The 15,367-nt window shown below is 42.9% G+C and overlaps 1 protein-coding gene across 3 annotated transcripts in view; it reads right to left on the minus strand.

Moving 5' to 3' along the window:
* Nucleotides 1–40: 40 nt before the first annotated feature.
* The window catches only part of ZSWIM5 (zinc finger SWIM-type containing 5), a 137,861-nt gene continuing 122,534 nt past the window's right edge, over nt 41–15,367 (minus strand). For all 3 annotated transcript variants that reach the window (XM_040977741.1, XM_040977740.1, XM_040977739.1), the window contains 3 exons: nt 4,058–4,221; nt 3,560–3,641; nt 41–2,922 (listed from right to left, as the gene is read on the minus strand). In XM_040977741.1, coding sequence (XP_040833675.1) covers nt 2,060–2,922; nt 3,560–3,641; nt 4,058–4,221 — 1,109 coding nt within the window. In that variant the 3' untranslated portion in view covers nt 41–2,059. The remainder of the gene's footprint in view (nt 2,923–3,559; nt 3,642–4,057; nt 4,222–15,367) is intronic.

The following is a 15,367-nucleotide window of genomic DNA, read 5'->3' on the forward strand; positions in this document are numbered from 1 at the left end:
GCCAACTCCCCATCAGGCAAGCGCATCATGCTAAAGGGAGAGAAGGGCCTAATTTATTGAGAGAACACAATTTCTGCTTTTAGAAAAATGTGACCCATGATTTATTCATAGAAAAGCACTGTGAGTTCACACACTTGCTAAAAAAGGGCAACTGTGATACAGAAATGGGAGTGGCTTCTCTTTTTTTTTTTTTTTTACCAACCCCCATTTGGGCTGAGATGTTGTAGGGGCCCTTGGCTGGACGGTAAGACTCTAGTAGCCACAAACAGCAAATACAACTTACTGGTCAGTTTGTAATAAAAAAGGGTGACATAAATAGTTTGCCAAAGAAAGGAAAAAGCAGACAGGTCCTTAGTTCACACTCTAGCTATTCCACCCCTTCTCTATCAAGCCCCACCCCAACTCAGGAACTAAGACATGAAACAGTGAACACCAAGACTCATCCGAACACCCTAACTACCTCCTAAAACAACTCCAGGCCGAGCACGGGGGTCAGGTGGTAGCAGGGACATAACAGTGTGGCAGCTGGCCAGGGTCCGCCCTCAAAGGCCAAGATTTAGCAAGGGAAAGGCCAAACGAACACCAGTCCCAGCCTCCAGGTCAGTGACCGACAGGACCATGATGAAAGCAGGCAAAAGGAAGCTTGAGGTAGAAAGGCAGGGGTTGAAAGCAAGTATGGGCTGAGAACTGTGGAGCTAAAGCCGCCGGTCTCAGGGCAGAGGGAGACTGGTGCTCAGAAGCCTGGTAGGCAAAAGAGAAAGGTGACCACAGGAGGCACCGGCACGGGGGACAGATGGTTTTCTGGTACGAGAGACGGAGGAATGGAGGAGAGATCTGGTACACATTTATGCAGATCCTCAAACAGAATCACAGAGACAAATCAACACATAGTAATATACTCAGCTACACAGATCTGTAGGTCCAGTGACAGTGGGCACACACACAGGTACAGAGGTTGAAACGCCTGTCCTTATGTGTGCCCAGACACACATACATACATACACATTAACAATGCCAGACAAACATGAGTTAGACACAGATGGGCATTCTCACACATATATGTGTATGCCACACTGAAGCCCATGGTCTAGCACACACATACATGGACACAGAAGTAACAAATACACGTCAAGATATATGTGCATATACAGACTGGCATGCACAAATACATCTACATACATGGACCCAGGTACTTAGCCATTCAGACAGTCACACACAGAAATGAAACCAGATGCTCTCTAACACAGGCGACCAGAGTCGGTGGGTATTATGAGCCAGCACCTTCCCAGGCCTCTGTCTTCTCCCTGCACTTGTTTCTTGGGATCAGCAGGTTCTGGAGAAGCTGTGTGAGGTGGAAGAGGGAGCTTCAGTATCTTCACTGCTCCATGAGTTGCAGGTGGAATCCAGTCCTGGCTTCTGCCCATCACCACTGGCTATAGGTGCCTCCTGCAGCCTGGGTTTCTGCATAGACTAGACTTGGGATTTACTCCAGCTGACCACTTTTCTCCCTGCCACCCTCACTCTCCCACTATCAACAGCACACACTCTACAAGGGAAACCTGAGAAATGGCTGTGAGTCTCCTCAGAAAGCAAGCCTCACCTCCTTCCCACAGCTACTTCAAGTGCCCATCCAATCATAAATAGTTACAACTTTACAACAGTTGGCAACACATATACTATAGTATATACAGGACTGTAAATGCTTCTGTTTCTCTGGTTAGGCAATCCCTGAGACGGAACAGTGTTCTGTGTTTGCCAAGGTCGAGAGGGCCAGCGGCCAGGACACGCAGGTTCCAAGGGACGTGAGGTGGCGTGTTGTGGGGATGTCTGATGGATCTGCAGGGCCTGGCTCCTCCAGGAATGGTGGGCTGTGGTGAAAAGCTTGCCAAGGCAGGTGGACTGGCTAGAGCTGGACTCTCTCCATCCTCAGCCCTGTGCTCCTCCAGCCTCAGTCACAAGTGCTCAGAGTTCCCTCAGGGTAGACAGACAGTCCAGTGGCCATGGCCTGACTTGTTGGTAGCTGGAGCTCAGGCTGCCTGGCAGTGAGACACCTGCCTGCTCAGCCAAAGCGCTCACGTACCAGCAGCATCAGCTTCTTCTTGCCTTTGTAGATCTGTTTGAGGTTGTCGATGAACTGGGCAAACTGCAGGTGGCCGTCCTGGGGCAGCAGGAAGGTCTCCCTGGCCTTGCTCAGAAATTCGATGAACTCTCCGTAGTGGCGGGGGCTGATGTGCGTCAGGCGTGAGTGGGTTGTATTGATGTAGGCGTTGATGGTGGCGTCCAGCAGCTGGCGCAGTGGAGCCTTGTCCGTGGACATGAGCTTGCCAGAGCTGCGGCGGCCGGGGATGCCAGCCAGGCCCGGTGCAGTTACCGTGCAGCGCCGCAGGATATCAGACAGGACCGTGGCACAGTGCACACTCTTCACCACCAAGGGGATGAGGGCCGCCAGCTCGTTCTTGCCCAGAGAGTGGCTGAGGGCGCATGCCCAAAGCACATCATTGATAGCTGGGTGGGTATCCTGGTTGTAGGCCAGGTTGAGATGGCTCATAGCCAGGGAGGCCAGCTTGAAGGCACGCAGCGGGTAGCCACGGAGCTCCATGTAGCGGGCGATGGTGAACAGCTGGGAATGGGTCATGCCGCCAGCAGCGGCATCGATGGCAATCTGGTAGGCTGCCTCAAAGGCAATGTGGTCCTTCTCACAGAGTGTGAGGGCTGACAGGGCACAGCTCTGTGGATCCTTCATAGCACACTGCAGGGCCAGCGTGCGAGCACAGCTGGCCAGCTCCTCCCGCTGAGGGTAGTCAAGACTGAGGCGCAGGATAGTGGTGTGGGAGACGGCTGTGGCTGCCACAATACTAGTAGCCTCGGTGGGGGTGAAAAGCGTGTACCAGCTCTGTAAGATGCTCACCAGGGCCCGCACACCTGTTGGGAAGAGCCTGGGCTCAGCTGTGGCTATCTGGGTCCTGATCCAGCTCCGCCCAGGTTATCATTTGGGATCTGTGGAGACGTCCTCCTTCCTCCTTGGCAGCCTTGAGATAATCTAAGGCAAACCAGGGTAAGAGGAGCACCCCAGATGGCCAGATCCTTTCCAGGCAGAGGCCCGAAAGTTTCTGCTAGGCTCGTAGCCCTCATAAGGGGGCTGCAACAGAGTCTGCGAGTAGCAGACCTCCCTAGTGGTTCTAGCTCAAGTGGGGCCTTTCGGGGAGGAGATTTTTCTGCTAGAGCTTTGGACTCTGGAACGGTTTCTCAGAAGCATTGAGAGGGGCTGAGACCAAACCATTGGGCCCATTACTTCCCGAGGGAGCACTGGTGGAGATTCATCCTCTCAGACATGTCTGTGATCAGAGGGTCACCGTGCTGCTGACATCAGGCTGCAGTCCAAGCAGAGAGGGCAGGACTCAGGCTGGCCGAACAGAGGCCATATTCTGCTACGTGCATTCCCCACCTTCTCCTAAGATGTCAGGATTGGAACGTGGGGGCTCTACTGATTCACTGTACTGTCACAAGGGCAGGACACAAAAACTTGTCTCCTGGAACAGGTGAGAGGTGGGAAACTCACCCACTTCCGTAGCACAGGTCACCAACCATCGCACCATCTCCCGGCGTCTCCAGTTAAGAGTTGATAAGGTCATCCGCATCACCTGCGCACGAAAGAGGCCTTTCTACCAGCTAAGCTCAACTGCTGTAACATCCCCTTCCCCACCGCCTTCTTTTTTAACGCTTCAAACAGCAGTCTTCCCTGAAAAGTACAGGCAGGTTGAATTTCTGCTCCATCCCTCCCATTGATCAAATAGGAGGCTTCTCTGATGACCTAAAACAAAGTTCTTATTTCCACACCTTGAATGACTTGGAGGAGTGAAGGGACAGAGAAGACAGGGTCCCCATGGAACCTAAAGCTATACTGCTTTTGGCTGCAACTTAAAGTTCTCCCTTCTGCTAGATCTGTATTCTAGAAAAACAGAAAGAAGGTCTACGGGCAATCCTCCAGCGACCTTATCCTCTGAGCATGGTCAATATGCCACAGGCTGCAAGCAGGGATGGCCCATCCCTAGCCTACCTGCAACCCCAGCTCCAGGGCCACGTTGAGCAGGGTGCTGTCTGTACTACTGTCTGCGGGAGTAGCAATCTTGAATGCATCCTGAGCCAGTTTGAAGATGAGGGAAGAAGAGTGGATGTGCTTCTGTATTGCTTCCAGAATTGTTCGGAGCCTCAGAGTGTCTCCTGTAAGGGCCGAGAGAAGGGACAGGGTCTGCTTTAAAGTTTCCGCAAACAGCCAGCTGATCACACAGGTATGGGTTGGACTGGCAGCTACCGCACCTTCGCAGGGGAAGCTGTGACCACTGAACTAAGGCTCCCTTCGTCTCCAAGTACCCACACATGTTTACTTCTCGCCACCTTAGACACTTGAGCTTTAAAAGGTGTATTTCTTGGGCTGGCATCTTTATTCATACTTGCCACAGCTGGAAGCAGCACAGATGTCCTCCAGGAGGTGAATGGTTGAACACTTAATGTAAGGCATTAGTAACAGGGTGTATGTGTGAAGTGTCGGTATTATCTGCTCAATTTTCTGTAAAACTGAAATACCTCTTAAAGCAAACTCACATAAAAATCTTTTAAAAAAAACTGGCTTAGGCTGTGATGGTATCAGACCTGCAGAGTCTGCTATTTACAAAATAACTTGCTGGGCTACTGGTTAGAATTATCTATAGATTAAGACAAGAAGGGCCCAGCGGCATGGCCTAGTGGCTAAAGTCCTTGCCCTGAACACGCTGGGATCCCATATGGGCACCGATTCTAATCCCGGCAGTCCTGCTTCCCATCCAGCCCCCTGCTTGTGGCCTGGGAAAGCAGTTGAGATGGCCGAAAGCCTTGGGACGCTGCACCTGCATGGGAGACCTGGAGGAGGTTCCTGGCTCCTGGCTTTGGATTGGTGCAGCACCGGCCGTTGCAGCTGCTTGGGGAGTGAATCATCGGACAGAAGATCTTCCTCTCTGTATATCTGACTTTCCAATAAAAATAAATAAATCTTTAAAAAAAATGAAATAGCTTTTGCTTTCACTGATTCTTTGTGCATTGCTTTCCTACTTTCAATTTTGTTGATTTTTGCTGTGACTTTCAGTACTTCTTTTATTTTACTTTAAGTTTATATTACTCTTTTTTTTTCTCCATTTTCCTAGCTTAGTAGCTTTATAATACTGTTCTCTATTGTTCTAATGTGGAATGTTACTGATTTGAAATACGTTTCTTCTTTTTTGTTTGTTGTTGTTGTTGTTAAAGGCAAGAGTTGGAGGGAGAAAGAGAGAGATTTTCTGTCCACTGCTTTACTTCTCAAATGACCACAACAGCTAGAGCCGGGCCAGGCCAGAGTCAGGAGCCAGAAGCCTTTCTGGTCTCCCACGTGGGTGCAAGGATCTAAGAACTTGGGCTATTTTCCTGGGCTTCTCAGGGGCATTAGCAGGGAACTGGACTGGAAATGGAACAGCTGGGACTGGAACTGGTGTCCATATGGGACACTGGTGTAGCAGGTGGTGCCTTTACTGGCTATTACACTGCGATGGCTCTGAAACCTGTATTTTCTAAACTGTATACTCAATCCTACAGATTTCCATCTAAGCACTGCTTCTGTTGCATCCCACACATTTTGATGAGCTGTATTTTAATTCATGGGGTTCAAAATGTTTGAATACTTTTCAGACTTCTTATTTGATCCATGTGTTATTTCAAAATGTACTGTTTCACCTCCAGATATTTTTGGATTTTTCCAGCTTTTTTTTTTTTTTTATTGATTTCTAGTTGAATTTCTCTGTGGCCTAAGAGTGCCTCCCCATTTTTTTCTAAATTATTCATTGTAATCTCTTTAAATGTATTAAGATATACTTTGCAGCTCAAAATGTAGTCTCTCTTGGTGATTGTGCCTGGGGGAGAATGTGTATTTTGCTGTTGTTTGATGAAATATTCCATAATGTCATTGAATTCAGTTAACTGAAGATACTACTCAGTTCAAATATATCCTAATTTTATGCCTACTGGATCCATCTGTGTCGAATTCTCCGTTACAGTGGTCTTGTTTATTTTTCTTCAGTTTTACCGATTTTTTGCCTTGTGTATCGTGATGCATTGTTGTTAATATATGCATGTTAAGGATTGTTAAGTCTGTTTTGGAACCTAATCTTTATCGCTAATAGTTTTCTATATTGAAATCTGCCTTGTTTAAAATTACAGTATTCCAGCTTTCTTTTGATTTGTGTTATCATGGTATGTTGTTCTCTATCCCTTTTTTTTTGTTGTTGTTGTTAATTGTGAAGAAATCTGTGGTTAGAAAAACAACTTTAGGGCCTGACGCAATAGCCTAGCTGCTAAAGTCCTTGCCTTGAACGCCCGGGATCCCATATGGGCACTGATTCTAATCCCGGCAGTCCTGCTTCCCATACAGCTCCCTGCTTGTGGCCTGGGAAAACAGTTGAGGACAGCCCAATGCGTTGGGACCCTGCACCTGTGTGGGAGACCTGGAGGAGGTTCCTGGCTCCTGGCTTTGGATCAGTGCAGCACCAGCCGTTGCGGTCACTTGGGGAGTGAATCATTGGATGGAAGATCTTCTCTGTCTCTCCTCCCCTCTGCATATCTGACTTTCCAATAAAAATAAATAAATCTTAAAATAAAAACCTAGGGGACAGTGTTGTAGCACAGTACCCTAAGCCACTGCCTGTGATGCGGGCATGCCAAAACAAGTCCTGTTTTGAGTTCTGGATGCTCCACTTTTGACCCAGCTCCCTGCTAATGAACTTGGGAAAGTAGTGGAAGAGGGTCCAAGTCCTTGTGTCCCTGCCATCTTTGTGGGAGACCTGGATAGAGTTCTGGGCTCACGGCTTCTGCCTGGCCTAGTCCTGGTCATTACGGTCACTGAGGAGTTAACCAGTACATGTAAGACTCTGTGTCTCTCTTTGTAACTCTGCCTTCAAATAAATAAATAAATCTTAAAAAATGATTTTAAAGAGAAGGAAAATGACAAACTGGCTAAATTAGTACGCATACTTTGCTGGGAGAGTATCATTTTCCAGAATCTTGTTTTCAGCTGGTATAACATGAAAGGAGAGAGCAGCAGAGTGTTAACAACACATACTAGGAAACCCGTGTTTTTTTCTTTTTCCTTTTCTAAGGCCTGGGTCTCTGTTTTTGGGAGAAAATAAAATACCTGAAAAGATGAAGCATATAAGATCAATTACAGAGAAGTTTTAAATATCTGTCCAATGGTACTAGGGCAAAAATGCAGTCCAGCACATTCCTTCCTGTTTAACACTGTGCCTTTACTTTTTATTACCTTTTAAAGATGTATTTATCCACTTACATTAGTGTTGAAGAGAAAACGGAGAGAAACAGAGAGAGAGAGAGAGACAGAGAGAGAGAGAATCTTTTGGCTGCTGGTCCACTCTCTACATAGGTACAGTAGCTAGTTCTTGGGTGCCTCCTTCTAGCACCTGGTAACCCCTAACTTATCCCTGTCTCTAAGGCTAGCCTATTCTAGATATCTCATGTAAGAAGAATCATATAATATTTATTCATTTGTTCCTGGCTTATTTCCCCTATCTTTGATTAAAGAGTGCATACATATAGATTATAACAATTTCACTCTTGGGGCCAGTGTAATGTTGTGGAAAGTTAAGCCACCAGCTGGGATGCTGGCATTCCATATGGGTACTGGTTCATGTCTGAGCTGCTCCATTCCTGATCCAGCTTCCCATGAATATTCTAAGGAAAGCAGTGGAAAATGGTCCCAGTACTTGGGTCCCTGCCACACACACGGAAGACCTGGATGAAAATGCTGGCTTTAGCCTAGTCCAAATCTGGCTGTTGCAGCCATGTGGCAAGTAAACCAGCAGATGGAAGCACTCTCTCTGTGTAACTCCTCCACATAAATAAATATTTAAAAATTTAATTATTCTTTATGATGAAATATTTTCTACTGTGTTCACCTATTATATGTTAATAAACCCTGGGGTTGTTTTCAACTTTTGGTACTGTGAATAATTCTGAAATGCTGACACATATATCTGAGTGTCTGTTTATAATTCTTTTGGGTACATACTTAGGAATGGGTTGGGTCATGGTAATTCTCTTTGACTTTTTGAGAAATTACTAAACTGTTTTTCCATAGTGGCTCCATCCACTTTACATTCCTACCGTCCATGAGCCATGGTTTCAACTTCTGAAAATCCCCAAAATATTTATTTTCTACTTTTTGGATGGCTAGTCATCCTAGGGGTATATAACTGTGGTCAATGACTTGCATTTATCTAATGGTTAATAACTATATTGAACACATTTTCATGGGCTTACTGGTCATTTTTTTAATGTTTTCTGTGAAGAAATGTCTGCTTAAGTCTTTAGTACACACTATAAACTATCTTGATTACAGCAGATTTGGTATGTTACTTGAAATCAAGAAGTCCGACACCTCCAGCTTGTTCTTTCTCAAGTCTAATTTGGCCGTTCGTGGTTCCAAATGAATCGAAGAACTCTTTGTTTTTCTATTTCAATAAAAATGCCACTGGTCTTTCAAAGAAATGCTCTGAATTTGTAGACTGTCTTATATGGACATTTTAAACAATGCTTCCTACCACATTTGTGAACAGAGATGTTTTTCCATTTGTTTGTATTCTAAAATGTAATTTCTTTTCATTTTTTTAGTTTTCAGAATACACTGGATCCTTCATTCCCAATGGGTTCTGAATCCACAAATTCAACCAAACACAAAGTAAAAATATTCCAAAATGTGCCTGATCTGAACAGTTACAGACTTCTTATCATTTCCCTAAATAATAAAATATAACAACTAGTTAGGTAATATTTACATTATATTAGGTATAATCAGTAATCCAGGGATAATTAAAAATACATATGGAGAGGGTCCAGCGTGATAGCTAAAGTCCTTGTCTTGAACGCACTGGGATCCCATATGGGCGCCAGTTCTAATCCTGGCAGCCCTGCTTCCCATCCAGCTCCCTGCTGTGGCCTGGGAAAGCAGTTGAGGATGGTCCAAAGCCTTGGGATCCTGCACCTGCGTGGGAGACCTGGAAGAGGCTCTGGGCTCCTGGTTTCAGACTGCCTCAGCTCCAGCTGTTGTAGCCACTTGGGGAGTGAACCATGGGACAGAAGATTTCCTGTCTGTCTCTCCTCCTCTCTGTCTATATTTGTTTTTCCAATTAAAAAAAATAATTCCTTTAAAAAATATATGGAGGGTGGGTGTTGTGGCACAGAGGGCTGAGTTGCCACTTGCTTCTATATGTAGGCTTCTACCTCCCATACTGCAGTGTCTGGTTTTTGCGTCTTGAATCCTTCATTTTCGGTATAATTTTCTGCTAATGTGTCAGCAGACGATGACTCAAGGTTACCTGAGTCTGTCCCATCCATGTAAGAGATATGGACGGAGTGCCCTGCTCCTGGCTTTGGCTTGACCCAGTCCTGGCTTTGGCAGGAATCTGGGATATGAGCTAGCAGACAGAAGATCTCCCTCTTTCACTGTGCCTTCTAAGTAAACACATGTAATAAATCTTAAAAAAAAAAAAATGCTTTCAGTACAGCACCACATCATGTATCCAAGAACTCACTTTAGTTTATGTGTCCTTTCCAAATAAAATTCTGCATGCTTTGACCAACGTCTCTGTCTTTAACCCTGAACCCCCATTGGGAACCATCACTCTTCTACTTCCGAGTGATCTACTGTTTTAGTTTGCATATATGAATGAGATCATGTGGTATTAATCTTTCTGTGAACGGCTTATTTAAATGCCTATAATATTCTCCAGATTCACACATTGCTATCATTTCATAGCTTGGCTAGTGTGAATTGCAATAAACATGGGAGTGCAAATATCTGTTCAACATACTGATTTCATTTAAAAATGTTTTGAAATTTATTTCCACCATTTGAAAGTCCCAGTGAGAACAGGGGATCCTTCCTCTGCCAGTTCATTCCCCAAATGCCCACAGCAGAAGGGCTGTGCTAGGCTGAGGCCGGGAGGCAAGAACTCCATCTGAATCTCACTGGGTGAAAGAAGCGAAGCACTTGAGCCGTCATCTGCTACCTCCCAGGATGCATTGCAGGGAGCTGGAAAGGGAGCAGAGTGGCTGGCACTCAAACAGCACTCTGCTATGGGATGTAGGTGTTCCAACCACTCTTAATTTTACTTCTTCTATATATGTTCTGTAGCGGGAATGCTGGATTTATATATCATGATACTTCTTAAATTTCTGTAACTTATCTTGTGATATCCAGTACTCACTCAATAAATGCTTATTCATGGCACGTTCTAGGTTGTTTAGTGAACAACAAACCAGGCACTCACAATGCTTCACTACTGAATCCATTCAGTCACAGTTATATCAGCATCTTCATTTTTTGCCCTCTGGAGGCCTTTTCTACTCTTCTTCAGTTCTGATCTCTGTTGTGCCTGTAACGTTTTTAATAGTTTGTCTGCTTTGTTCAAGTTCCACGTGCTGTTGATTTCTATACCACACTGAGGAAGATGCACATGACCAAGCTTTGGCACTATTTTCTGTGTCACTGATAATCACGGAATGTCATTTTCTTCCTTTTACTCACAGAAAACCTTTGATTTTCGTGACACTTTCACAGGAAATTTAAACATAAGCTGACGAAATATCCACATCATTAATTTTTTAAAAGGCCACACAAATATTAGTGAACAGCAGGGGTGTCTGCGAATAATAAAACTATTAAGAAAAAACAAACTCTTCATGTCAGCTGTGGTTAGGTTTTAAAAGCTGTCAAATTTATGGGGAAAAATGGTTGGGTTTTCAAATTTTTCAGATTCTGAGATTTTGGACTTAACATAATGGGTTTATCCTGTTGAATTTAGAATTTCTCAAACACTTTGCAACTATCAAAAATGTTGAGGTAACCACATAAAAGCATCACTTCCACATCTGCATATATTATACACATTTGTTAGATAATCCTGGAAGTAAAATTTTTGGGTCAAAGGATGAGCATTTTGTTCTTTTAAACAAAAAAAAGATCTACTTTTAAAAAGAATTTATTTCAAAGGCAGAGTCACAGAGACAGGAGAGGAGAGAGATCCTCCATCCACTGGTTTACTTCCCAAGTGACTACCACAGCGGAGGCCGGGCCAGGCCTAAGGCAGGAGTTAGGAGCTTACTCCAGGTCTCTCACATGGGTATAGGGGATCACACCCTCGGGTCATCTTCCATTGCTTTTTCAGGAGCATTAGCAGGGAGCTGGATCCAAAGTGGAGCAGTCAGGGCTCAACACGGGCATTCATATGGGATGCTGGCACTTTAGGCTGTGGCTCAGCTTGTGGTGCCACAGCACTGGTCCCCAGGATGTGTGTTTTAATTTTGATATTGTCAATCCCATCAGTAATGTGTAAGAACAGTCATTTCTCCACATCTATGCCAACACAAAATTTTATGAAATTTTTTCCTTTTATTTTAGAGTTTCAAACTTAAAAATTGTTTCAAGAGAAATCTTTTTTTTTATTGAGCCATTTGAAAATGAATAACTGAATCCCATCACTCTTGAATACTGCAAAATATACTTCTAACAGACACTGTTTCACAATGTTGGCTCCAACACTATTTTTTCATATTTACAACACAACCATCAAAATCATGAAATTAACAGTGATACGTAGTATTTATACCACAAACTCCTTCAGAGTTCCACCAATTGTGCCAGTAATGTCCTTTATTTCATATGAGATCATTCAGAGTTGCATTTATTTTTTCACGCCTCTTTAAGTCTTCCTGAAACCGGAAAACTTGACATTCATGTCTTGACACTTTTGCAGACTAGTTATTTTATAATATATAATTAATGATCAGTATGCCTGCGGTTAATTCATGATTAGATGTAGGTTTATATTTTTGGTTGCAATGTCACAAAATTAATGCTGAATTTATATTGTTCTCTAATTGCTGATGATTTTTATTTGCCATTATTGATTACTGTGATCACTAAAGTGATGTCTGTCTTCTTTTTCTATTGTAAAAAAATACATTTTCCTATAACAATTGATAAGTACTTTGTGGAGAGATGTTTCAACAGAATGTTAGTATCCCATTCCTTATCAATTGTCAATCCATTCATATTCTATAGTTGAATTAAGTCTTACATGGTTGTCAAAAGTTCTATTATCAACCATCGTTCCTACCACACTTACCAGCTGGTATTCAACTCCACTTATTTTTTTAGTTAAAAATTCACAGATGCCTATAAAAATTGAACTCAGTGAATCCTAATCAATGGGCTATCCTTATTTTATTGCATTTATTGGGGTGTAACAGATGTAAAATAATCAGGATACATATATATATATTTGGTAACACAATTTGATACAGTTTTTTGGACAGGATCCAATTTTGACTTATGTATATGCCCAAAAAAGCATCACCACAACCTTGGTGATGAATGTATGTGTCATTCCACTGGTGACCTCTGTAACAAAGTCTTCCCTTTCATTCTAATCTGCTTCAGTTTCTATTCCTAGAGCATCACACTACAGTATACAGCTCCTAGAATTTTATAGAAATGGAATCATACAACATGTACTGTGCTTCTCTGATCTGGCTTATCTTATTTGGGATAATTAGAGATTCACCCAGGTATACTGTGCTCTTATTGCTAAAAAATATTCCTTTGAATAATGATATTATAGCTTGTTTATCCCTTACATTTAGATGGCCATAAAGATTGCTTCCAGTTTTTTATTAGTAAGAATGTAGGGGCTGGTGTGGTGGCTCAACCAGCTAATCCTTTGTCTGTAGCACTGGCATCCCATATGGGTACCATTTCTAGTTTCAGCTGCTCCAATCCAACCCAGCTCCCTGCTGATGGCCCAATGAAAAAGCAGAGGATGGCGCAAGGCCTTGGGCCCCTACAGCTAGGGGGAAGACCCAAAAGAAGCTCCTGGGCCCTGGTTTTGGCCTGGCTCAGCCTTGGCTGTTGCAGCTATTCAACCAGTGGATGGATGATGTCTTTCTGTAACTCTTTCAAAGTAAGTAAATGAATCTTTAAAAGTATAAGGGTGTTATGAATAAACATCCTCAAGTCTTTGTATGTACATGTGCTGTGAATTTTTTTTTGGTGGAGTTAAATGACTAGATCATATGTGTAGGTATCTTTTGAAGAAACTAAATGACTTCCCAGGGGCTGTGCCATTTACATTACCACCAGCAGGTATCAGAACTCCAGTTGGTTTACATCCTTGCCAACCCTTGCTACAGTCAGGTTTTTCATATCTGAAACTTTAGCAATTTTCTCACTGTGTTTTAATTGCCTTTCTCTAAGGACTGGTGATATTGGGCATCTTTTCATTTTCTTAATTTCAACCAAATGTCTGCTCAGCTCTTTGTCCATAAAAAAAAAAAAAGATTGTTCGGTTTCTCATTTCTGAGTTTCAGAGTTCTTTATGCATTTTGGAAGCATATGACTTGTAAATATTTTTTCCGGTCTCTAGCTCATGTTTTCATTTTCAACAATGATTTTCACAAAGTATAAATTCTTAATTTTGACAAGTCTTATTTATCAATTTTCCTTGTGTAAATTGTGCTTCTAGTGTTAAGAAACCTTTTCCAACTCAAATTTAAAATGATTTTGTCTGTGTTGTCTTCTAAAAGTCTTTATGACTTCACATTGGCGTTCTTGATCCAGTATAAGTCATTTTTTAAACATATGGATCATCTTTTGTTGAAAAGACAATCCATTTTCTCATCTAAACTGGCTTTGGGTCTTTATCAAAATACATATGGGAAAGTCTATTTTGGTACTATGCCCTTTGCCTATGTTTGTAATAAGTTACATAGTACGGATTACCCTAACTTTTAATTTTTCTACCTAATTCCATTTTGCTTAACTATTTATTTTTCATGACGTAGTTCCATAGGTTCAGGGATATCGCTCTCACTCTCCCCTTCCTCCCTGCCCCCTTATTACCATAGCTTTATTATCAATCTCAGAATCAGGCAGTACTAGAATTCTGGCTTTACTCTTCTTTTGCAAAGTTGTTTTTGGTTATTCTAGTCTGTTGTTACTATATTATGATTTTCTACCCAAAAAGTCTGTTGAGATGACACTGAAGCTATAGGTCGATTTGCAGAGAACCAATATCTCAAAACCGAGTATGTCAATCCACAAACACAGTTATGCCTTTTCCTTTATTCATGTCTTTAAATCTTCTCGGCAAGGCTTTATTTTTATTTTTTTATTTTTAAATTTCTATTTATTCTTATTGGGAAGTCAGATTTACAGAGAGAAGGAGAGACAGAGAGGAAGATCTTCTGTCCGATGGTTCACTCCCCAAATGGCCACAATGGCTGGAACTGAGCCAATTCAAAGTTAGGAGCCAGGAGCTTCCTCCTGGTCTCCCACATGGGTGCAGGGTCCCAAGGCTTTGGGCTGTCCTCGACTGCTTTCCCAGGCCACAAGCAGGTAGCTGGATGGGAAGTGGAGCTGCCGGGATTAGAACTGGTGCCCATATGAGATCCTGGTGTGTTCAAGGTGAGGACTTTAGCTGCTAGGCCACAGTGTCGGGCCCAATTTTTCTGTGAAATATCTAATCATTTCTTTGTTAATAATCTTGACATAGATTTGTCTGTATTTTTTATTACCCTCTCTACAATGAGTATGCATTTTCTCATAATGCTAACATAACATAAAGTTATTTTAAAAAAAGATTTATTTACTTTTATTGGAAAAGCAGATTCACAGAAAGAAGGAGAAACAGATCTTCCATCTGCTGGTTCACTCTCCAAATGGACGCAATGACTGGGGATGAGCTGATCTGAAGCCAGGTGCCAGGAGCCTCCTCTGGGTCTCCCATATCTGTGCAGGGTCCAAAGGCTTTGGGCCATCCTCTGCTTTCCCAGGCTGTAAGCAGAGAGCTGGATGGGACACAAACTAGTGCTCATATGGGATCCCAGTGCTTGCAAGGGGGAGATTTTAAGATAAAAATCTTTTTCAAAAATCCATGTAGTTATCTGGTACAAAATACACAAGAATCCACAGTAGCTAGTATTTTACGATAGCTCACCATACAGAGGTTTATTTTCTTGTTTTAATTTTTTCGTAGGGATACTTGTATAGTTAACAGGATGCATATAAAATTGAAGAACCAAGAATCAGTCTGTATTGCATTTTTTTCTGGAGGAATTGCAAGCTCTCGCATCTATCAGAGGTTCACTTTACAGGATCTTTCAAAGGTCCTGGGAGGCTGACAGGTCAACGACAATGATCCTTAACTTGCAGACTTTGCAATTAAGACTCACAAAGGTAAAGTTATCACATGGACCTTTATCATACGGAAGGTTATATTTAGAAATCATTTAAAAA

Source organism: Ochotona curzoniae, unplaced genomic scaffold, assembly GCF_017591425.1.
Source record: "Ochotona curzoniae isolate NIBS_2020 unplaced genomic scaffold, NIBS_Ocur_1.0 contig_2855, whole genome shotgun sequence".
Classification (NCBI taxonomy): domain Eukaryota; kingdom Metazoa; phylum Chordata; class Mammalia; order Lagomorpha; family Ochotonidae; genus Ochotona; species Ochotona curzoniae.